The sequence below is a fragment of the Hyalella azteca genome, unplaced genomic scaffold (assembly GCF_000764305.2).
Source record: "Hyalella azteca isolate HAZT.00-mixed unplaced genomic scaffold, Hazt_2.0.2 contig3472, whole genome shotgun sequence".
In the NCBI taxonomy this organism is placed as follows: domain Eukaryota; kingdom Metazoa; phylum Arthropoda; class Malacostraca; order Amphipoda; family Hyalellidae; genus Hyalella; species Hyalella azteca.
In genome coordinates this window covers 112446-132464 of record NW_025933721.1, presented here as the reverse complement: position 1 = coordinate 132464, position 20019 = coordinate 112446, and the positions used below count along the sequence as shown (strand labels likewise).

At 35.2% G+C, this 20019-nt stretch overlaps 1 protein-coding gene across 1 annotated transcript; it reads left to right on the top strand.

Annotated features, from left to right (window-relative positions):
• The first annotated feature begins 23 nt into the window (after nt 1-23).
• LOC108678038 (homeobox protein ceh-19-like) lies at nt 24-8272 on the top strand. Its single transcript, XM_018166376.2, has 3 exons — nt 24-86; nt 6013-6116; nt 7879-8272. Exons 1-3 carry the CDS (start codon nt 53-55, stop codon nt 8269-8271), a joined length of 531 nt encoding a protein of 176 aa, XP_018021865.2. The 5' UTR covers nt 24-52; the 3' UTR covers nt 8272.
• Nucleotides 8273-20019: the final 11747 nt, after the last annotated feature.

The window sequence follows — 20019 nt, the reverse complement described above, 5'->3', positions numbered from 1 at the left end:
GCCCATATGGAAGGGCTCCCCCAGCGTGGCTTCTTTGTGGTACCCACCTTGGATGGCGGCCTTCAAGCCAGCTTTTGGACTTCAGGGTGTGTATAGAATTAGAATACGTTATACGTGTTATAGAATAGATATCTGAAACTTTCGTCCAGAAATTTCTTAACATTCGTCAATGTTATTTGTATCTATAAGCCTGATAATGAGAGGTAATATCAGCAGATATAAAGGACCGAGGATCTGGTAAATATTTCTTCTACAAGAATTCGTCCGACTGCAGGACCACACTCGCAAATGTCCAGTTGAATTGAGCCTGTCTTGAATATTATGTAAATTTATTTTATAAAATGGGTACAAATTTATCAAAATGGAAAATTTTTGCCTAAAAATATGTTCTGACGACGCAGAGTTCTATTGTTATTGTCGTAACGATAGGATAAATTCCGTTGTTTCGTTAGAGACTTACGATGGAATTATCCATTATAGAAAATTAAAGCAAATTTTTGGGCCACATATTTTTGAACGGTGAGATTTACAACATTTTTAAATAACCCTGTGATAATTTGTTTGCATGATTTTTCACTAACTCGAGTTGAAAAAAAAACGTTCGTTTACAGGGCTCATTTAGTCAAAATTTATCAATAACTTTAAGATTTTATGTCGCAAAAAATGCAAAATCACCTATCGAGTTCAGTTCCGAACAGACTATGAACAAGATTTAATCCTTCTGAACCACATTTTACATTCCATTTTGATAATACAATATTACAAGCAGCGCTAATTGTATCCTTAACAATGTTTATTCCACCATATACAGTTGTTCATCATCACATATAATGTCTCTTGGTCCTTCATCTGATAAAAATGTCTAAGTGAATTAACAGTTTCATATCCCACACCGCTGAATTCATTAAATGTTTCTATTATTTCTTTTCTTAAATCTAATAGTTATAGAGAATATAAAAGAAAAAAAGTAATATATCCATTAAACCTGCATTGGAAACATTTCAGAGTTCTCTTTGCTCTTAAATTCTTGTTAATTAAAATATAAGTATCATGAGTAAAACATGCATGCATAAAATAGCACGTTGTAAAATATGAGTACCGGTCTGCATGTTACACTGATATGAATCCATAGCATCTATATTAAATGTTAATATTATATCAGATTCAAGTATAGCTATTTAATAACTTCTATGTGAAAGATTTCCTGATTATGCTTTCGTTTATCAATCTAAATTTATTAACGTTGTTAGTTCTATAATTAAATGTTCACGCAAGTTCTATACTATGGTCGATCGGAAGCTATACGCTGGTTATAAACATCAGATCGTGTTCGAACGTCGTTTTACCTTATTTAGTCGTAGATACTGCGATGGTCGTAAGTTATACGTTGATCGTTATAGCTTTACGGAAGTCGTAAGTTATACGGTTATATGCGGTGGTCGTAAGATATATACTGCTTGAAAGCTTTGCGAAAGTTGTAAATTATACGCTCCTCGTAAGCTCTGCGGTAGTCGTAAGTTATACGCTGCTGGTGAGCTTTACGAAAGTCGTAAATAATACGCTGCTCGAATGCACTTCGGTGGTCGTAAGTTATCAGAAGAATTACGGTGGTCGTATGTTAATATATACTTGCTCAGAAGCGCAAAATTGGCTAACTTCACTCCAACTTGCAGACTGAAAAAGTTTATTACACATATATACTAATTTCTAAACATCACAAATACCATCACTCACACGGAAATTTTTAGCGTCTCTAAATTACAATGCTTACAAAAAATTACAATTACAAAAAATAAAAATTTAAATGAATATTTTTAAATTACAATTTAAAAAATAAGAAAAAAGTCATTCTCAATCTTCAATAGAATTTATTTAGAAAATTATAAAGTTTCTCTCGATTATTAATACACAATTAACTGACGTGGAAAAAATTTTGACCGGAACCGTAAGCTTCATTCTGTCTTAGTCCGAACAACTTATTTCTATATATAGTTTGTTTCACAATTAAATAACTTGGCGTAACGTGGTGTACTTAACTATAGCAATTCTGTCAAACGCATCTATACTCTGTTTGATAATGAATGTAAGTGCACTATAAATAATAATGATATTTAACTAACCTATATGATTATGTTATGAAATGAAAAGGAAAGTTTTAAACTATGAAGGATATGCATACTTTAAAATTCTATAACAAAAGCCTACAATTTTATTAAAATGATTTTGCAAAAGGTATAATGACTTTCTTCATTTAATATTTCTTAATAGCCGTAAAAACATTTTACTTTATACTGATATTTTAGATAATTTCACTTATTTAGATAAGACTATAAGGTCTACTATAACAGTGAGGAAAGTGTATTTGAGTATGTACACGAGTTTCACCTCAAAAATGAATAATACTAATAATGCTAAATAACATATTATATATTAATATCATTAATATATTACTATTCCAATATACTTATATATATATTAATACTCAATAATACAAATGGCATATTACCAATTAAAATAATACTGTATTAAGTACAATTTGCAAGGAAATATTCCAAATTAGAGAACAATTCAGGAGCTATTTCAGGTCTTGCCACAAACGTTGGCGGACACGGTGCAAGTAAGGATAAAGTTGCCTGAAGTAACGAAGAAAGAAAAAGTAAATATAAAAGTAGTTCGGAGGGTTTTCAAATGGTTTAATATTTTAGAAAAAGTAAAGAAAATATTATTCGGATGGTTTCCAAAACATGTGATATTTTAGAAAAAGTGAAGAAAATGTTATTCAGTTGGTTTTCAAATGTTTTAATATTTTAGTTAAAGGAAAAAAAATATTATTCGGATGGTTCCTAAATGGTTTGATATTTTAGAAACATTGAAATGTTTTTAGTTTAGCTGCTTAAAATTCAGAAGAATCTGTTTTTGAAGGTTGGCAGAATCATTAAAGAAGCACGTTAACATATAGGTTCATTTCGGATGTCCCTATACAGGTGTTATAATTTAAAACTTTTAGAAAGCAAATAACATAAAATTGAATACTATATAAACTAGAATATTTCTTAGCTTTTTGGCATCCGTGCGTCTTCAGAGATCGTCAAGTTTCATAATTAAGTACCACCTAAATTAGATATATGAGTACATGTGGACTGTGCATGTAATCGGATCTGAACGATAAGAAGCGGATAAAATGTATGGGCTGGATGACGCGTGGATGTGCGTTGGATGAAGCATAAATGCGCGTTATATGATGCGTGGATGGGGTTTGGATGGAGCATATATGTTTGTACGGTGGATGAGGCGTGGATGTGCGCTGGATGAGGCGTGGATGTGCGCTGGATGAGGCGTGGATGTGCGCTGGATGAGGCGTGGATGTGCGCTGGATGAGGCGTGGATGTGCGCTGGATGTGGCGTGGATGTGCGCGGGATGTGCGCTGGATGAAGCGTGGATATGCGCTGGATGAGGCGTGGATGTGCGCTGGATGTGGCGTGGATGTGCGCTGGATGAGGCAGAGGACCGTTTTGTTTGCCGCGGTCGACGTCGTATGTGAGCCGCCAATTAAGCGACGCCTGTGAACACGTCGTCTGGGGTCATTATGGGACGAGGGTGTGTGGTGTGTGTGGCGTGTGTGGCATGTGTGTGTGTAATATGGCGTGTGACCTATAGCGTGTATCTTAATTAGAGGCGTTGCTATATTATGTCTATGTTTATATTGTGATCTTATTATATATATAATACTGCCTTTACCTGTGTGAGTGGAGTGCGTCGAATGTGTTGGGTGTGTGTGGGTTATGTATGTACGTTGCGTGAGAGTGTGGCTCATATGTGTACGCTGTGTGTGTGCGGATTACATGTGTGTGTGTGTGTGTTGGTCAACATTGTCTACATCCGCTAAAGTTACTCTTCTATACAAGATATGTCAGTTACAGTTGAGAAGTAGTCTCATTTGATCGTTGATGTAACGCGATGCATGGCAGTTATTTCTGTTAGAATTTTATGAACGAATCCCCAATGCAGGACCATCTAAACCAGCAATCGTTTGCGTCCATGCAAACGAAATTTAATATTTCCTCAATAATTGTTAGTTGGATCAGGAAGATCACCTTTATTTTTTTCTCTCTACGAAAGAAATAATCGAGAAGAATACTATAATGAATGAGGTGTCAAATCAATGTGGACTGAATAAAAGGGTGGTAACAAAGAATTATTTTATGATAACAGCTGCATATATATCGGCCTTTCCCTCATTAGATTGTGATATTGTGAGTGTGTTTAATATTAAACACACTCAAAATTATTAAAAAACTTAAAAATTATTTTAAACTTTTTATGTGTATATTTTATTTAGCAAAAAATCTGTTTTTCGAACTTTCGCTAGGTTATTAACGGGACTTGAATGGGGTTCCGTGCTAAATGCGCGTTAATTAGAATTAATTAACGTGTTTTTTAATTATCGCACTTAAAAGTTGAATAATCATTACCTGGATTCCTAATGATGGATTTGTGGATGACAGGATTTGGGATGGCAGGATTAATAAATTCTACAATTGCGAGTATTATTTATTTAATTAAATATTCTGGTCATGCTGGGTGAAGCTGAAAGTTATTCATATTGTATACTAGTAACCCAAGTAATTAGATTAATTTTAAAATGAAGCGAAGCAAATAATATAAAAAGCATTTTTACCCTCATCAGGAATCATTATTTTAAACAAGAAACGATAAGTAATTTCGCAGCTTGGTATCATGGATACCATGTGCTAACTTAACTTATTACCCAGCTGAATGCTTTACCCGTGTTAAGGGGAGCGTCTCGGTCCAAAATTTTGTCTTGTCCAGTATCTAGAATACACCGTTTGATGCTGACAGGCAAAACCTTGAATGGATCTGTCTGATCTAATTAGATTAATTTTTGAATGAAGTGAAAAAAATAATATAAAGAGCATATTTACCCTCATCAGGAATCATTATTTTAAACAAGAATTCATCAAGCAATACTAAATAAACATTAATTGAAACAAATTCTATGAGATAATTTCAATTAAATACATCTTGCAACAACATTCCTTTCTCGCAAACAAAGACATTGAGAGATGCTTATCGAGTGAAATTTTACCCTGCGATATAACACTTGTATTGAGTTGTTATCATTATTTATTATTATTAATATTTATTAAATACAAAATTAAATGAATTATTCCCAATATTATAGAAATATTGAGGAGATCGTATGGCGATGGTTTTACAATTTATAATTAGTTATTTTTATCCTAATTCAATTAGAGAAGCGATTATATAATAATAATAATAGCAGAGATGTAGTAACATTTGATAAGATTATTTAAGAAGCTATAGTTCTAATATCAATAATATTACATAGATGTCTGAATAAATGGCCATAATAGGTAATAATCTGGAATTGATGTTACATAAAACACATAGCGGCCAACTCACCGCTACAACTTTATCCTTAACGCATTATCTCAGCATTAAACCCTTAATATTTTTCAACCATATTATTTGATTATCATAACACACAGCACCTCGTCATTTAAACACTAAAATATCACCTCCTTGTCAGTGTCATAAAATCGTGTCACTCAAACGCACGGCCCATAATAATAATAAAATAATAATCACTATTATTTATTATATTAACAGTAACATTATTCTTCCTCATTTAACACTTTTCTAACGGCACTTGCGGAGGAATACTTCTTCCATGAGATATAAAGTGTTAATCATGATATTAATTTTCATCTACTGACTATCACAGTAATATTATCACTATTATTTATTATATTAAGAATAATATTCTTATTCAATTAACACTTTTCTAATGATACTGGCGGAGAAATACTTATTCTGTGAGAAATAAAATATTAAGATCATGATATTAATTTTCATCTACTGACTATCACAGTAATATTATATGTCAAATATCTTAATATTTCCTAATTAATAAGTAATATTATATGCTAGATATCTTGATATTTCTTAATTAATATGTCTCCCTGCAGCCCCGCGGCCCAGCGGACGGCGGTCTCGCCGGCCAGGCACGGAGCGCAAGCCCCGGCAGGCGTATAGCGCGCAGCAGCTCGAGCGTCTCGAGGCTGAGTTCAAGGTATTGAGTTATGTATAGTATTAATGAAACTATATGATATATTGAAATATATAAACTATATAAATATAAAAATATATAAGCTATAAAATATATAAACTATATATATAAAAAAAATATATATACTATATATTACGAATATTGATATATTCGAAACGTCGCATTCCAGTAAAATGTCATTTTTGGTAATCTGCTTTTTGATCTCCAAGCACCCGCAAGAAATTTCGTTCGGCTTATCGAAAAAAAAGGAAATTGTTAATAAAAAGCACGCTCTTGTCTTTAATCAAACATGTATATTGATGAAACGTATACCTGTGACTTGTTAATGAGACGTATTGTTGTGACGTGTTAATGAAACGTATTGTTGTGACGTGTTAATGAAAGTTATTGTTGTGACGTGTTAATGAAACGTATTATTATATGCTAGATATCTTGATATTTCTTAATTAATAAGCAATATTATATGCTAGATATCTTGATATTTCTTAATTAATAAGCAATATTATATGTCAAATATCTTGATATTTCTTAATTAATAAGCAATATTATATGCTAGATATCTTGATATTTCTTAATTAATAAGCAATATTATATGTTAGATATCTTGATATTTCTTAATTAATATCTAATATTAAATGTCAAATATCTTGATATTTCTTAATTAATATGTCTCCTTGCAGCCCCGCGGCCCAGCGGGCGGCGGTCTCGCCGGCCTGGTACAGAGCGCAAGCCCCGGCAGGCGTACAGCGCGCAGCAGCTCGAGCGTCTTGAGGCTGAGTTTAAGGTATGTGTCGTGTATAGTATTGATAAAACTATATGATATATAATATAACAATATGATTGTTATATTATATATTACATATTACATATTATATGTTTCATGTAGCCAGAAACTATATGCTGTGAAGTGTTCATGAAACATATTGTTGTGACGTGTTAATAAGACGTATTGTTGTGACGTGTTAATGAAACATATTGTTGTGACGTGTTGATGAGACGTATTGTTGTGACGTGTTAAAGGGACGTATTCCTGTGAAGTGTTCATGAAACGTATTGTTGTGACGTGTTAATGAGACGTATTGTTGTGACGTGTTAATGAAACGTATAATTGTGACGTCTTGATGAGACGTATTCCTGTGACGTGTTGATGAGACGTATTCCTGTGACGTGTTAATGAGACGTATTGCTGTAACGTGTTAATGAAACGTACTGCTGTGACGTGTTAATGAAACATTTCTCTGTGATGCATAAATGAAACATATTTCCGTGACGTGTTAATAAAACGTATTTGTGCGCCGTGTTAATGAGACGTATTGCAGTGACGTGTTAATGAAACGTATTGTTGTGATGTGTTAATGGGACGTATTGCAGTGACGTGTTAATGAAACGTATTGCTGTGATGTGTTAATGAGACGTATTGCAGTGACGTGTTAATGAAACGTATTACTGTGATGTGTTAATGAGACTTATTGCTGTGACGTGTTAATGAAACGTATTGTTGTGACGTGTAAACGAAACGTATTTCTGTGACGTATTCCTGTGACGTGTTTCTGTAACATATTACCGTAACATATTCTCATAACATATTCCTATATCATATTTCCGTAATCTATTCCGGCAACATACTGACGTAACACATTTCCGTAATATCTTCCAGTAACGTACGTACTCCCCTTACGTTTTTCCGTAACATATTTTTGTAACGTATTCAGTCCCGTTTTCCCTAACTCCCAAGATGCATTTTGATTGTTGAAATCTCCCCCAGGTGGACAAGTACCTTAGCGTCTCCAAGCGGCTGGAGCTCTCGCAGTCTCTGAACCTGACGGAAACCCAAATCAAAACCTGGTTCCAGAACCGCAGAACCAAATGGAAAAAACAAATGGCAGCACGCATGCGTCTTGCTCACCGACAAGGACTGCTGCCTGCCCAGTTATACCCATCTATACCCCTCACCCATCATATATTTCCCCCATTCTACCCCGCTTCCACGGGGGGAGGTAGCTCCCTTGAGATGGGGGGCTTCAGCCCCTTCACTTCAGGTCCTGGTATTATAGCCATGACGAATCAAAGCGGGTTGCAGAACTTGAACCGCTCTATGATGACGTCAGCAAGTTCTGACTCCATTAGCTTTCCTTCCAGTGCACCAAATGCACTGTGAAAATAATAGTGTGTAATTGTGAGACAATAATAATGTTGTCCTGAGTAAAATGATATTGTGTAATTGTGGGACAATAATAATATTGTCTTGTGTAAAATGTTACTGTGTAATTGTGAGACAGTTGTAAATCCGTTTTCTGAGCAGTAACTGTGAAATAAATGTGCTAGAGCAGTGGTTCCCAAACTTTTTCAGGCTGGCGCCCCCTTTGGCTCCCTAGAGAATTTCTAGCGCCCCCCCCACAGACACATATAAAAACATACACCTCTTTCTGGAAATTTATTACGCTGCAATTTTAAAAGATAAAGGTTAAACACAAATGTGTTTTTCACAAATAGAACCCCATTTAGTGAACCAATATGTTTTTCAGCTGTTTTAACTGTTTCAGCACTAGAAACCTAAGACGTCTCGGGCAAATTTATTGGTATTGTGTAAAATAATACTGTGTAATTGTGTGACAATAATAATATGGTATTGTGTAAAATAATACTGTGTAATTGTGTGACAATAATAATATTATCTTGTGTAAAATGATACTGTGTAATTGTGAGATAATAATAATATTGGCTTGTGTAAAATATTACTGTGTAATTGTGAGACAATACAAAAATTTAGTCTTGTGTAAAATAATACTGTGTAATTGTGTGCCAATAATAATATTGTCTTGTGTAAAATGATACTGTGTAATTGTGAGACAATTGTAAATCCATTTTCTGAGTAGTAGCTGTTAAATAATTGTGCTAGAGTTAATAAGCATCTTATGAAAATAGTTGTTAGAATCATGTGTAAAGTTTTCGAAGCATACTTGAGGATAATTGAGAACAATATTGGAAAATATGAAATCGCTAACGAGTCGTTGTTAATTAACTTAATCAATGATAGAAGGGTTAATATTCGCGAGTTTAGCTGTGGATAACAATGTAGATAATTGTAAGATAAATATGAGCTTGATTTTTTGTCTAATCTCTTGTAAATAGAGAGGCAAACTACATTTTGTTAGTGTTGTAGCATTTAACCACATCGTTTCAATTAACCTCATCGTTTCAATTTTTTCGTTGAAGAATCCTTGCGATGAATGAAACTTCACATTGTTTCCAAAATTCCCTTCTTTTAATGAGGATACTATGAGCATTTATTATTGTCTTGTCTTTATTCATCAGTGCAATAAAATGTAAGTTTAAGTTAAATAAACATAATCTGCTTGGTGCATATATACGTGCAGGGAGCCGCTCTCGCGTACTATGTGAGAAAACCCAGCAACGAGTGGGGTGAGTACAGGGAGAAGTTACATACTTGATGCACCTATATAGACGAATATTATCTTCGGTTGTTATAAATACGACGATTGTCATGAGTTCAAGGATTTCCATAAGATTTACGATTGTTTTATGATTTATAATGATCTCATGTTCTACGATTATCATCAGTTCAACCATATTCATGAATTCTATAGGATTATTATTAGTTCAAAGATCATTTCGCTAGCCAATTCCAGATGCAGAGATTGGTCTTACGCTCATCGTAGAATTTATGTTCATTTAATTGTTACCTGACATTTCTTGCTCGCGAAATAACTGCCGGAATATAATTTTCATGCAGCATAAACTATTGGTTCAGTGTACTTTTAAAAAACATCATGAAAAACAAAATATCTACTCCTATTGATAGCGAGTAAAAGCTTTGCTTTTGATTTTGCCTATTGTCGGTTGAAGCATAAATTTTTCCGAAATGAATATTTTCCAAGATGGTCCGCTCAGCGTCTTCTCAATGAATACGAGCGAGCAACCCACGGGATCGAGCACAGTTGGTAGTGAAACACAATAAGTAGCACGGCACGTATACTGACAACGCGGATAGAGCAAGATCTGGACAACTTAGTCTGATGCCGATAAGACAGGTACTAAACGCGACGTATTGCTATAGTATACATCGGCTTCCAAAGGCACATTAAGGTTCGGACGAGATTTGTGCACATCAACTCTACACACCTGATGTTCACATACAGCACTGATGTTGACACGCAGCACTGATATTGACATGCAGCCCTGATGTTGACATGCAGCACTGATGTTGACACGCAGCACTGATATTGACATGCAGCCCTGATGTTGACATGCAGCACTGATGTTGACACGCAGCCCTGATGTTGACTCTTATACACATCTAGATGTGTATAAGAGACAGATGGGGGGCTTCAGCCCCTTCACTTCAGGTCCTGGTATTATAGCCATGACGAATCAAAGCGGGTTGCAGAACTTGAACCGCTCTATGATGACGTCAGCAAGTTCTGACTCCATTAGCTTTCCTTCCAGTGCACCAAATGCACTGTGAAAATAATAGTGTGTAATTGCTGTCTCTTATACACATCTAGATGTGTATAAGAGACAGGTTAGGAATGTATATTCAAAATTTCGTTAAAATCTGTTCNATGTTGACACGCAGCTCTGATGTTGACACGCAGCACTGATGTTGACACGCAGCTCTGATGTTGACACGCAGCACTGATGTTGACACGCAGCTCTGATGTTGACACGAGTGTTGACGACGTTCAATAGAACCATGCCTTGTCATCATATAAACCAAAAGCATGGGTTCTTTTCTATCAAATTGTTAACAAAGCTTCCCTGCAGGCAACGTCAGGTTGATTCAATGTTGAAACAAAACTTACTTCGCGACGTTTAAATAACGTTGAATATTAGTCTTGATTGAGAACGAATCAACATCATTTTTTTCAACGTCGTACATTTAGACCCGAATGGCAGCATTACTATGTTAGCGTCTCAACATTACTTGTTCTTTAAATACCAATTTATTGTTTTTCTCATAGCCAAAGAATTTGATTTCCGTTAATGAAGTTTTGCTTGTAAGGGCTCTGCAACTTCAACGTAAAATTACGTTGAATTCTGACGTTAAGACTTGAATTTATAATAGGTTTTATCAGGATAAATAATAAATGCAGCTCATTGTAATACGGTGCTCATATACTGTGTCATTTAAGGCAGAACATGTAAACCTGATGAAACCTTTTATAAATGCGATTTTAACGTTGTTCAACAAACAATGTTTCGACGTCGTGAAGTATGTTGTTTCAACGTTGATGATTCAACCTGTCATTGACTGCTGGGTTTTTGATTGTTGTGTTATTCATTAGCTTCTTGATATTACTTTTATTCGAAACAAATACTACATCTATATTAAATCTCTTAAGTGGTGAATATGGTACTGGAAACAGGCTGACAATAACAATATTTCGCATGAACCTATAACCTTACGCCGGATGTTTGAGCAGTTCATACTGTTAACATAACACCTGTTAATAATGTTAACATAACACCTGTTAATGTTAACATAACACCTGTTAACATAACACTTGTTAATCCACGCGGCTTGCATGATCAGAAACCTTGCGCGAAATGCTCAATTTTGACACCGATTTAGAAGTCTGTTTGTTTCTATAAAATTCTCTTCTTATCATAGTATCTGGAACTCTGAACCCCTTTTGAAAACAGTTGTAACAAAACTGTACAAAACATCTTTGAATGAAGAGTCCAATTTGTTCCAGTAAACCATTCCGGTCAGATCTGCAGATTTCGATACACGCTTATAAAATATTTTACCTGAGTTAACGCCAAGACATAAAGTTTTTATAATTTTCGCAGCAGAATTTTCCGCAAATTTAAGATTCATCCAAAAACCTCATGGCACTACGATTCCAAAAATCTAGTTGAATACTCCTTACCCAATTAAATCCGTAAAAACTCGTCTTTTGACTGATTAATATAAGGGTAGGTTTGTTCTCTGTAATTTCATTGACTAGTGAGTCTATTCAGGAATGTTTTGTTAAGTGCTAATGTCGGTTTCTATAGATAGATTGTGGAAAATTTTGCTTCTTGTCCCTCGAATAACAGAAGCTTAGGATAACAAAAATCACGCGAATTGCGGCACATCAATTTTGTTCTAATTTGTAATTTAATTAAAGAAATCATATATAAATAAGGTGTCTGCACCGAATTTGATTGAAATATCTCATCCAATTATTTGCATATCATTATTATTCAAGCAATTTTTATAATTATACTTCGCCCATATATTTTTAAATTTTAGAATATCCAAGCTACTACATGATCTTGACTACGAAATAAAACCAATTTTAATCCGAGATGCACATCATGATTTTCTACAAGGGACTTGAAGGGAGATACAAGTAATTAAGTTAATTTCGCATTATATACCTTGAAATTTCTTACCCCAAATTATCCATTCAGAAATTTTCTTCAATAGGGCTTCTTTTTTTATGCAGATAAATGAAATACAGTTTTCACACATAGTTTGTTATTACTGTCTCCTTAGTATGTGTGAAGCTCCGTTAAAAACACCTTAGTCGAGTAAATTGACGGATATAACAGCTGAATTAATATACGGCGCTTTCGGCTTGGAATAGAAAAATTCAGAAATAGATATTATATACTTAATGAAATTGTACCTATTACCTTCGTGTTACACATGGTCCTGATGGAGGTTAAAAGTTACAATTTTTTGTGAGCGGCGGCAGCGTCCGAAGTTTCGCAATTTAGGTATTCCTTGTGTAGGAAATAACGTGTTTTAGAGACCTTAATTTTTGAAACGAAAACTATCCAAAATCAAACGACTTATAAATAAAAACAATATATATGTCAAAACGGCACGGTGGACGAGCATCCATTTGTACGGGCTTTCAAAACATTTATGCTTACCATGTAAACAAATTTTCTAATCGATTATGAAAGAACGACATAGTTGAGGTGAAACTACATTAAACAGATACCGCGAACTTGCTTCAATTCAGTACATTGCAACGCCGCTGGAACAGGCATATCATGTTAAGACTGAGTACTTCATGTTGCGTTCTGATGTTGCTAAGACTAAGTACGCTTAGTTGCGTTTGGCATCTTGTAGGAAAAGGAGAAAATTTCGAGAACCGATCAGACTTCGACTAATCTTCGCCGACACTATGTGACTTGACACTTTCTGTCAAATTCTGTGTGACAGTGTGACTTGATCCAAGACAGAGCCAATCCTTATAGAATAGATTCCAAAACTCACATTTCTCAAGGTGAATTCGAAATGCATTGTGGAATTTGATGCGATTTTAAAGACAACCCAAAAATATTCATGTGTTTACAAATGACTAAGAACAATATTTGTATTTAATTTCGCTTCGAAGAGAAATTAGGCTAGACTTGAACAAGCTAGTGAAAGGGCGGCTTCGATTCACCCGATAGTTACAGACGTATCTTCAAGAAAAAAAAATCATGTAAGGTATCGCCGGCGCTTGTAAAGAATAAATTTCTATTCATCATTTAATCAGTTAATTAATTTATCTGCTAATCGTATGAAAGGTAAATTGATCTCTGCATATATAGAGGAACAGCTGATTGAGCAAACCATTTATCGTATAAATGGCTAATTGGTTTCTCCATTATTCATGTAAACGGCAAATAGGACTCCCCATTCTTCGTGTCAANTCTCCATATATCACGGAAACAATATATTAGTTTCCCCATCTATTGTATGAACAGCTATTTGATGAGCAATTATCTTCGAGCTTCTCACGATTGGGTTAGATAAGCCTTCGATCAATAACTTTGTTATTACGGTGGGAATAAAATTTAAAACCCTGCTTTAAAATTATCTTTCATCCGAATAAATAATACAAGCATTATAAATAAAGAAATTGAAATACATGTGGTTCTGAACCGATTCAAAAGCAAAGGCAATAAATTTAGATTTTTTCAAAGCTTCATAGGTCTTGCCCATGAATCCTATAAAAATATATTGGTCATGGGTATTTATTTGTGGACGAATGCAATATGAGGATTAATAAATACGCTAGCAAAAATTACGCAGTGAATTTATTTTGCCGTATTATACATTCACCCCTAGTTGCAATAAAAGTTCTACTCGATCGGAAGCAGTGAATAGAATTATATAAAGGAGAAAAATATCTGGGTAAATACCATTTAAACGTAAATACGTTTTTACAACACTTCTCTTTAACTTCACTTCTTGTTGTTTGTTTGTCTGCTACAAATCTTATAATCGAAATTTAACACACTTCTATCTGTCCAATCGATCTGAAATTTTGCACACTTGAGTAAAGTCGGAGACAATGCATGAATCAATTGACAGAATAAATAATTTTGAAAATTTAATTTTTTTAATTTTGAAAAAATTAATTTTTTCTAATATTTGAAAATTAAATTATAAATTCATTGTCCATGTGTAACATCGGAGACACTGGATTCTTTAGAAGTGTAGTCTTCAAAAAGAAATTTTCAAATGCATATTATTAGTAATCATGACATAATGCAAAAAAATAGAATGAGTACTTGTACTTATAAATAAAGTTCACAATAAATATCCCAATGTACTACCTCTCATATGACATGTATCGTCAGAAACGAAAATGCAGCTCATGTACAGCAAACAACTCAGAATTTCGTTAATAAATAAACCTCTACTAAATAGACAAAATAGAACATAATCATGAACTAGAGAAATATGCCTGATCAGAAGATTGAATCAATTACCAAAAACTTTCGGTATAAGTGATGCGATGCAAGGATATCTTAATGGATATATTTTGCTATGAATCTCTCTTAGATAAAGCGCGAATCTGTACGAGCTCGTTATAAATCATCTATTTCAATAGCATTAATCAACGTTAACAGAATGAATATTGGACAGTAAATATTATTCAAACATGCATGTCTAAAGAACATAAATTATAAAAATAGTATAATACACTATATGGGGCACACGTTTTTGTTTCAATACATGGAGCTCATATACGTGTAGAGTGTGATAAGTTAACTATCAGCTAATGTCTTGGGAACGTCAACGTTTTACGTATGAAGAAGGCAGTGTCGACATTTTTTTCTAAGTTAACGAGCCAACTCTGACAAAATTGAACCTAAGCGAATGGTAGTCTCTTTATCGAGGTAATATATGTTTGATGCTGTTACATGACTTCAAACTAACGTTGCTCAAATTACCAAATTTGATATACCAATTAACATAACTACCACGTTGGGCAAACGTTGGGTACCTTGGCCCTTTGGGTTATGACTTAGGTTGTACAATTAAGAATAAGATTGTCCAAGCGTTACGTAGTGTATTCATATTGTGCGCTTGACATGTCCTTAGTGAAAGCTGAGTGACTGCTTAGTGCGTCGTGAGTGTGTGCTTGGTTTCTTTCGTGCACCTGTATGATTTATGTGCACATCGTATTCCTTAGGATGCGTTTAGTGTGAGCTCTATCCCATCATCTCATTTCGCTACGTTTGCATATGTGGTAAGTCAAACAATTTTTCGTAGACAAAGGTAATGAAAACTAATAATGATAAGAAATGATTTCCTTCTGAACCACGTTTTATAGTTGTTCCTCTTGGGCTAATATGGAAGTTGACCTTGTAGATCAACTCCTGCCGATGCTCGTACTCTACCAGGTTGCGAAATTCATAAGCACTTTTCCCTACACTTTCATATGAAAATTAGTTATCTATTACATTTGGATTGAATTGTGATAACTGTCAAATTTCTGGCGGAAGTTGGCGCTATTGGCAGGTGGTTAATAAAAAGATTGGAGCCGTGAGCTGTAAAAATTCTGTGATGTTCTGAATCGGCGACAGGCTTGGTGGCCAAAACTTCGACGCTGCAATCGCTACCTAAAATGTAAGCAAATTCTTCAGAAACATCTCTGTGCTGTCAATTTCGCTCAATGACCGGATTCTTTCAGCACGCCCTCTCATACTGTTTCTGGTGATACTTCCTATGCTTTCAAGGGATAATGTTCTAGTGTTGTCGCTTTGCTCAGTCGACGATGGTGCCTTCTTGAATGCAGCGGTGGATGACCGAATTTCCTTGATGATGGTGCTCGCTCTCTTTAGATTAAGACTGGTGTGTGTAAAAAACAACACAGTACAAGAAAGATTCACGACGTCTTTGAGAGTAACCTCTTTTCCCGTCTGCAGCATCTCACTGACTTGACTCATAATGCTCATTCCGTTGATGGTCAAGCTGCCTATTTCTAAGCATGAATAGGTGACTCTAAGGGCCTTACAAGCAATATCACCGTTGCGGGCAAGATGTTTTATGTATTGTGCAAGGCCCATCGGCATCAGGCCGATTCCTCCACTTACACCGGCAATCCAAATGCCTCTTGCTTCTNCTTGTATATATCACCATGCACACTGCATGCAGCAACGATCAGTCATTAAACACAAAAAAAAAATACTTCTGTACACCCAGTGCCATCTAGACCAGTCATCGTGGCTGACCTGACACTGTCTCTTATACACATCTAGATGTGTATAAGAGACATGCCGTAGCACTGATATGCCCTTCTCCCGGGCCAAACTGAGTCAGAATGACCCGTATAAGTGCAAAATTTACTTTCGCTTCTAAGATAAATCCTCACTCATTTTTTGTGCTCGCTGGCTTTACCTCCTATAGTTCCCAATACTCATCAAGCAATACTAAATAAACATTAATTGAAATAAATTCTACGAGATAATTTCAAATACATCTTGCAAGAACATTTCTTTCTCGCAGGCAACGACATAGCGAGATGCTTACCGAGTGAAATTTTACCCTGTAATACAACGTACTTGTTTTGAATTGTTAATATTATTTATTATTAATTGTTGAGCCCACATTTAAAATGAATTATTCCCAATATTATAGGGATGTTGATAGTAACATTTGTTAAGATAATAGAAGAAGTTATAGTTCTATTATCAGTAATATTGCAGAAATGTCTGAATTAATGGAAATAAATACTTAAAAATGTGGAATTGATGTTACAACACGTATATAGCAGCCAACTCACCGCTACAACTTTATCCTTAACGCATTATCTCAGCATTAAACCCTTAATATTTTTCAACCATATTATTAGATTATTATGACACACAGCACCTCGTCAGTGCCACAAAACCATTTCACTCAAACACGCGGCCTCTAATAATAATAATAATAATAATAATAATAATGATAATAATATTCACTATTATTTTTTATATTAACAATAATATTCTTTTTCAATTAAAACTTTTGTAACGGTACGGGCGGAAGAATACTTTTTCAATGATATAACATTTTTGTCACGATATGATGCAAGGATATCTTAATGGATATATTTTGCTATCAATCTCTCTTCGATAAAACGCCCATCTATACTAGCTCGTTACCTATATATCATCTATTTCTATAGCATGAATCAACATTAAAATGAATATGGAATAGTGAATATTATACTATCATTTACGCCAAGAAAAACATTCATCTTTTGTTCAATAAATTGGTAAATCGAAGCAGCATAAGCCAAAAATTAAGAAAAATAGTTTTGTGCAACACCAGGAGCATACATACGGCTTTGTTTCAACGTACGGAGTTCATTTAAAGTGTATTAAGTTAACTATCAGCAAATGTCTTGGGAACGTCAAAGTTATATTAAGAAGGTATCACCGCGACATTTTTTTTAAATTAACGCGCAAACTTTCACAAAAGTAAACCTAAACGAATGGTATAGTCTCTTTATCCAGGTAATAGATGTTTGATGCTGTTACATGACTGCAATATAATCTTGCACAAACTGTCGATCAACGCCTGCCTTTGCTCGTGCAGGCTGCGAAAGTCATAAGGACTTTCAACTGCACTTTCATATTATAATAAAAACTATTCGCATTCCGATTAGATTGTGATTATTGTCAAATTTCTGGTGAGAGTCGGCGCTGTGACCGGGTAGTTGATAATAACAATTAAGATTGGAGCAGTGAGTTGCGCGTTCGAGACCTGTAGCAAGCTGTAAAAATTCTGTCATGCTCTGAATCGGCAACAGGCTTGATGGCCTAATCTTCAACGCTACGATCACTGCCCATATATAAACAAATTCTCCAGAAACATCTCGGCGCTGTCAATTTCGCTCAATGACCGGATTCTTTCAGTGCGCCCTTGTATCCTGTTTCTAGTAATACTTCCTATGCTTTCACGGGATGATGCTCTAGTGTTGCTGCTTTGCCCAGTCGACGATGATGAATCCATGCATGAAGAGGTGGTTGACTGAATTCCCTTGATGATTGTATTTGCTTTTTTTAGAGTAAGACTGGTATGTGTAAAAAACAATACTGTACAAGAGAGATTCACGATGTCTCTGACAGTAACCTCTTTTCCCGGCTTCAGCAACTCACTGACTTGATTCATGATGCCTATTCCGTTGATGGTCAAGGTGCCTGCTCCATTTAAGCATGAATAGGTGACTCTAAGGGCCTTACAAGCAGTTTCACCGTTGCGGGCAAGATGTTTCATGTATTTTGAAAGGCCCATCGGCGCCATGGCGATACCTCCGCTTACACAGTCAATCCAAACACTTCTTGCTTCTGGGTCTGTCAGAGGGTCAATCGACTGCTCATGATCACTTCTGTCGTAAAGCTTGTAGGCATTTCTTCCCACTGAATAAGCTCCAGAACCCGCACCTGTCCAAGCCGCAGCAGAGAAGAGAAGAGGGGCTGCAGGAGGGAAAAAGAATGCGGTAGTGCAGCCCCCAATAAGCATAGTTGCCGCCGAAATTGTAGCTANTACCCCACCCCCCTCCCTTTCATGATCTGTCGTGAACGCATAAATCAACGTACAGAGATGGTTTTGGTACCGTTGGATAAATTAGAATGTCAGCTTTAAGATGAGACTAAAAACCGGAAAAGCCGAAATCCAAAATTTTACCCTAGAAGCTCCCCTTAAACTCAGACTGATTTTCTAAATGAAAGGCAGGTATGGTACAAATTAAATCACTAATTTTTACAAGCTATTGTTTAACATGTTTTGGACCCAATATGGACAACTACAATTGCCTAGATTGCCACATTTCTGTATTCAATCAAGACATAACAGAATAAAAATTAGAGATAAGTTTAAGTAGTGATGTTCAGTAAATACGCTGTACATATAATTCAAGAGCGAAGCTGACTGTCTGGACTGATCTAGGTCCTGCTTTGTTCCTCTCTTCAGCGTCCCGCGTTGGTGCTCAACGAACGTCTCAGGCTGGGCTAATGTTAATTGTCTTAGTGATAATTTGTCAATGCGATATGTCTATAGTAAATTTGTATCGTAGTTGTCGAAAATACGTCAATAACAATCGACAAAAGCTAATATTTTAGGCAGTTTTCTTCCTGTTCAACAATTCAGGGAAATTTCTAGGATCTTCGTTCCTAGATCAATTTTGACACAATTTTTTCGTCAAAAATTCCTTCATGTGACATCACGATGTTTTTAAAGTTTCTCGATTGGGCTAAGGTGTCACCAGACTTGTTCTTGACGTGATCTGAAAAAAAAAAATATTCAGAGTTCATTTTAAATGATCGATTAACTTTTGAAAGAAGCCAATGAAACACGAAAGATTCTGTGCTAACGAAACTCTTTAGTACAGTGAACTCCCAAAAATATCGTTTTCGTCAATTGGTTTTGACGAGGATCTTGGGCTGCTTAAAAGGTACCTACGTAATCAAGTCTACGTAGGTGTGGCTGTTTACCTATATAAATTCTTGGATTATGACATGATGAAAGATATACTTCCTTAACGCACACAGAGGCGTTCAATTGATTCTCTTAAACTCATACGCTGCAACACATCCATTTCACTTAACCTCTTTCTCAACGATATCCAATCATCACACTTGTAAATATCAACATGCACACTGCATGCAGCAACGATCAGTC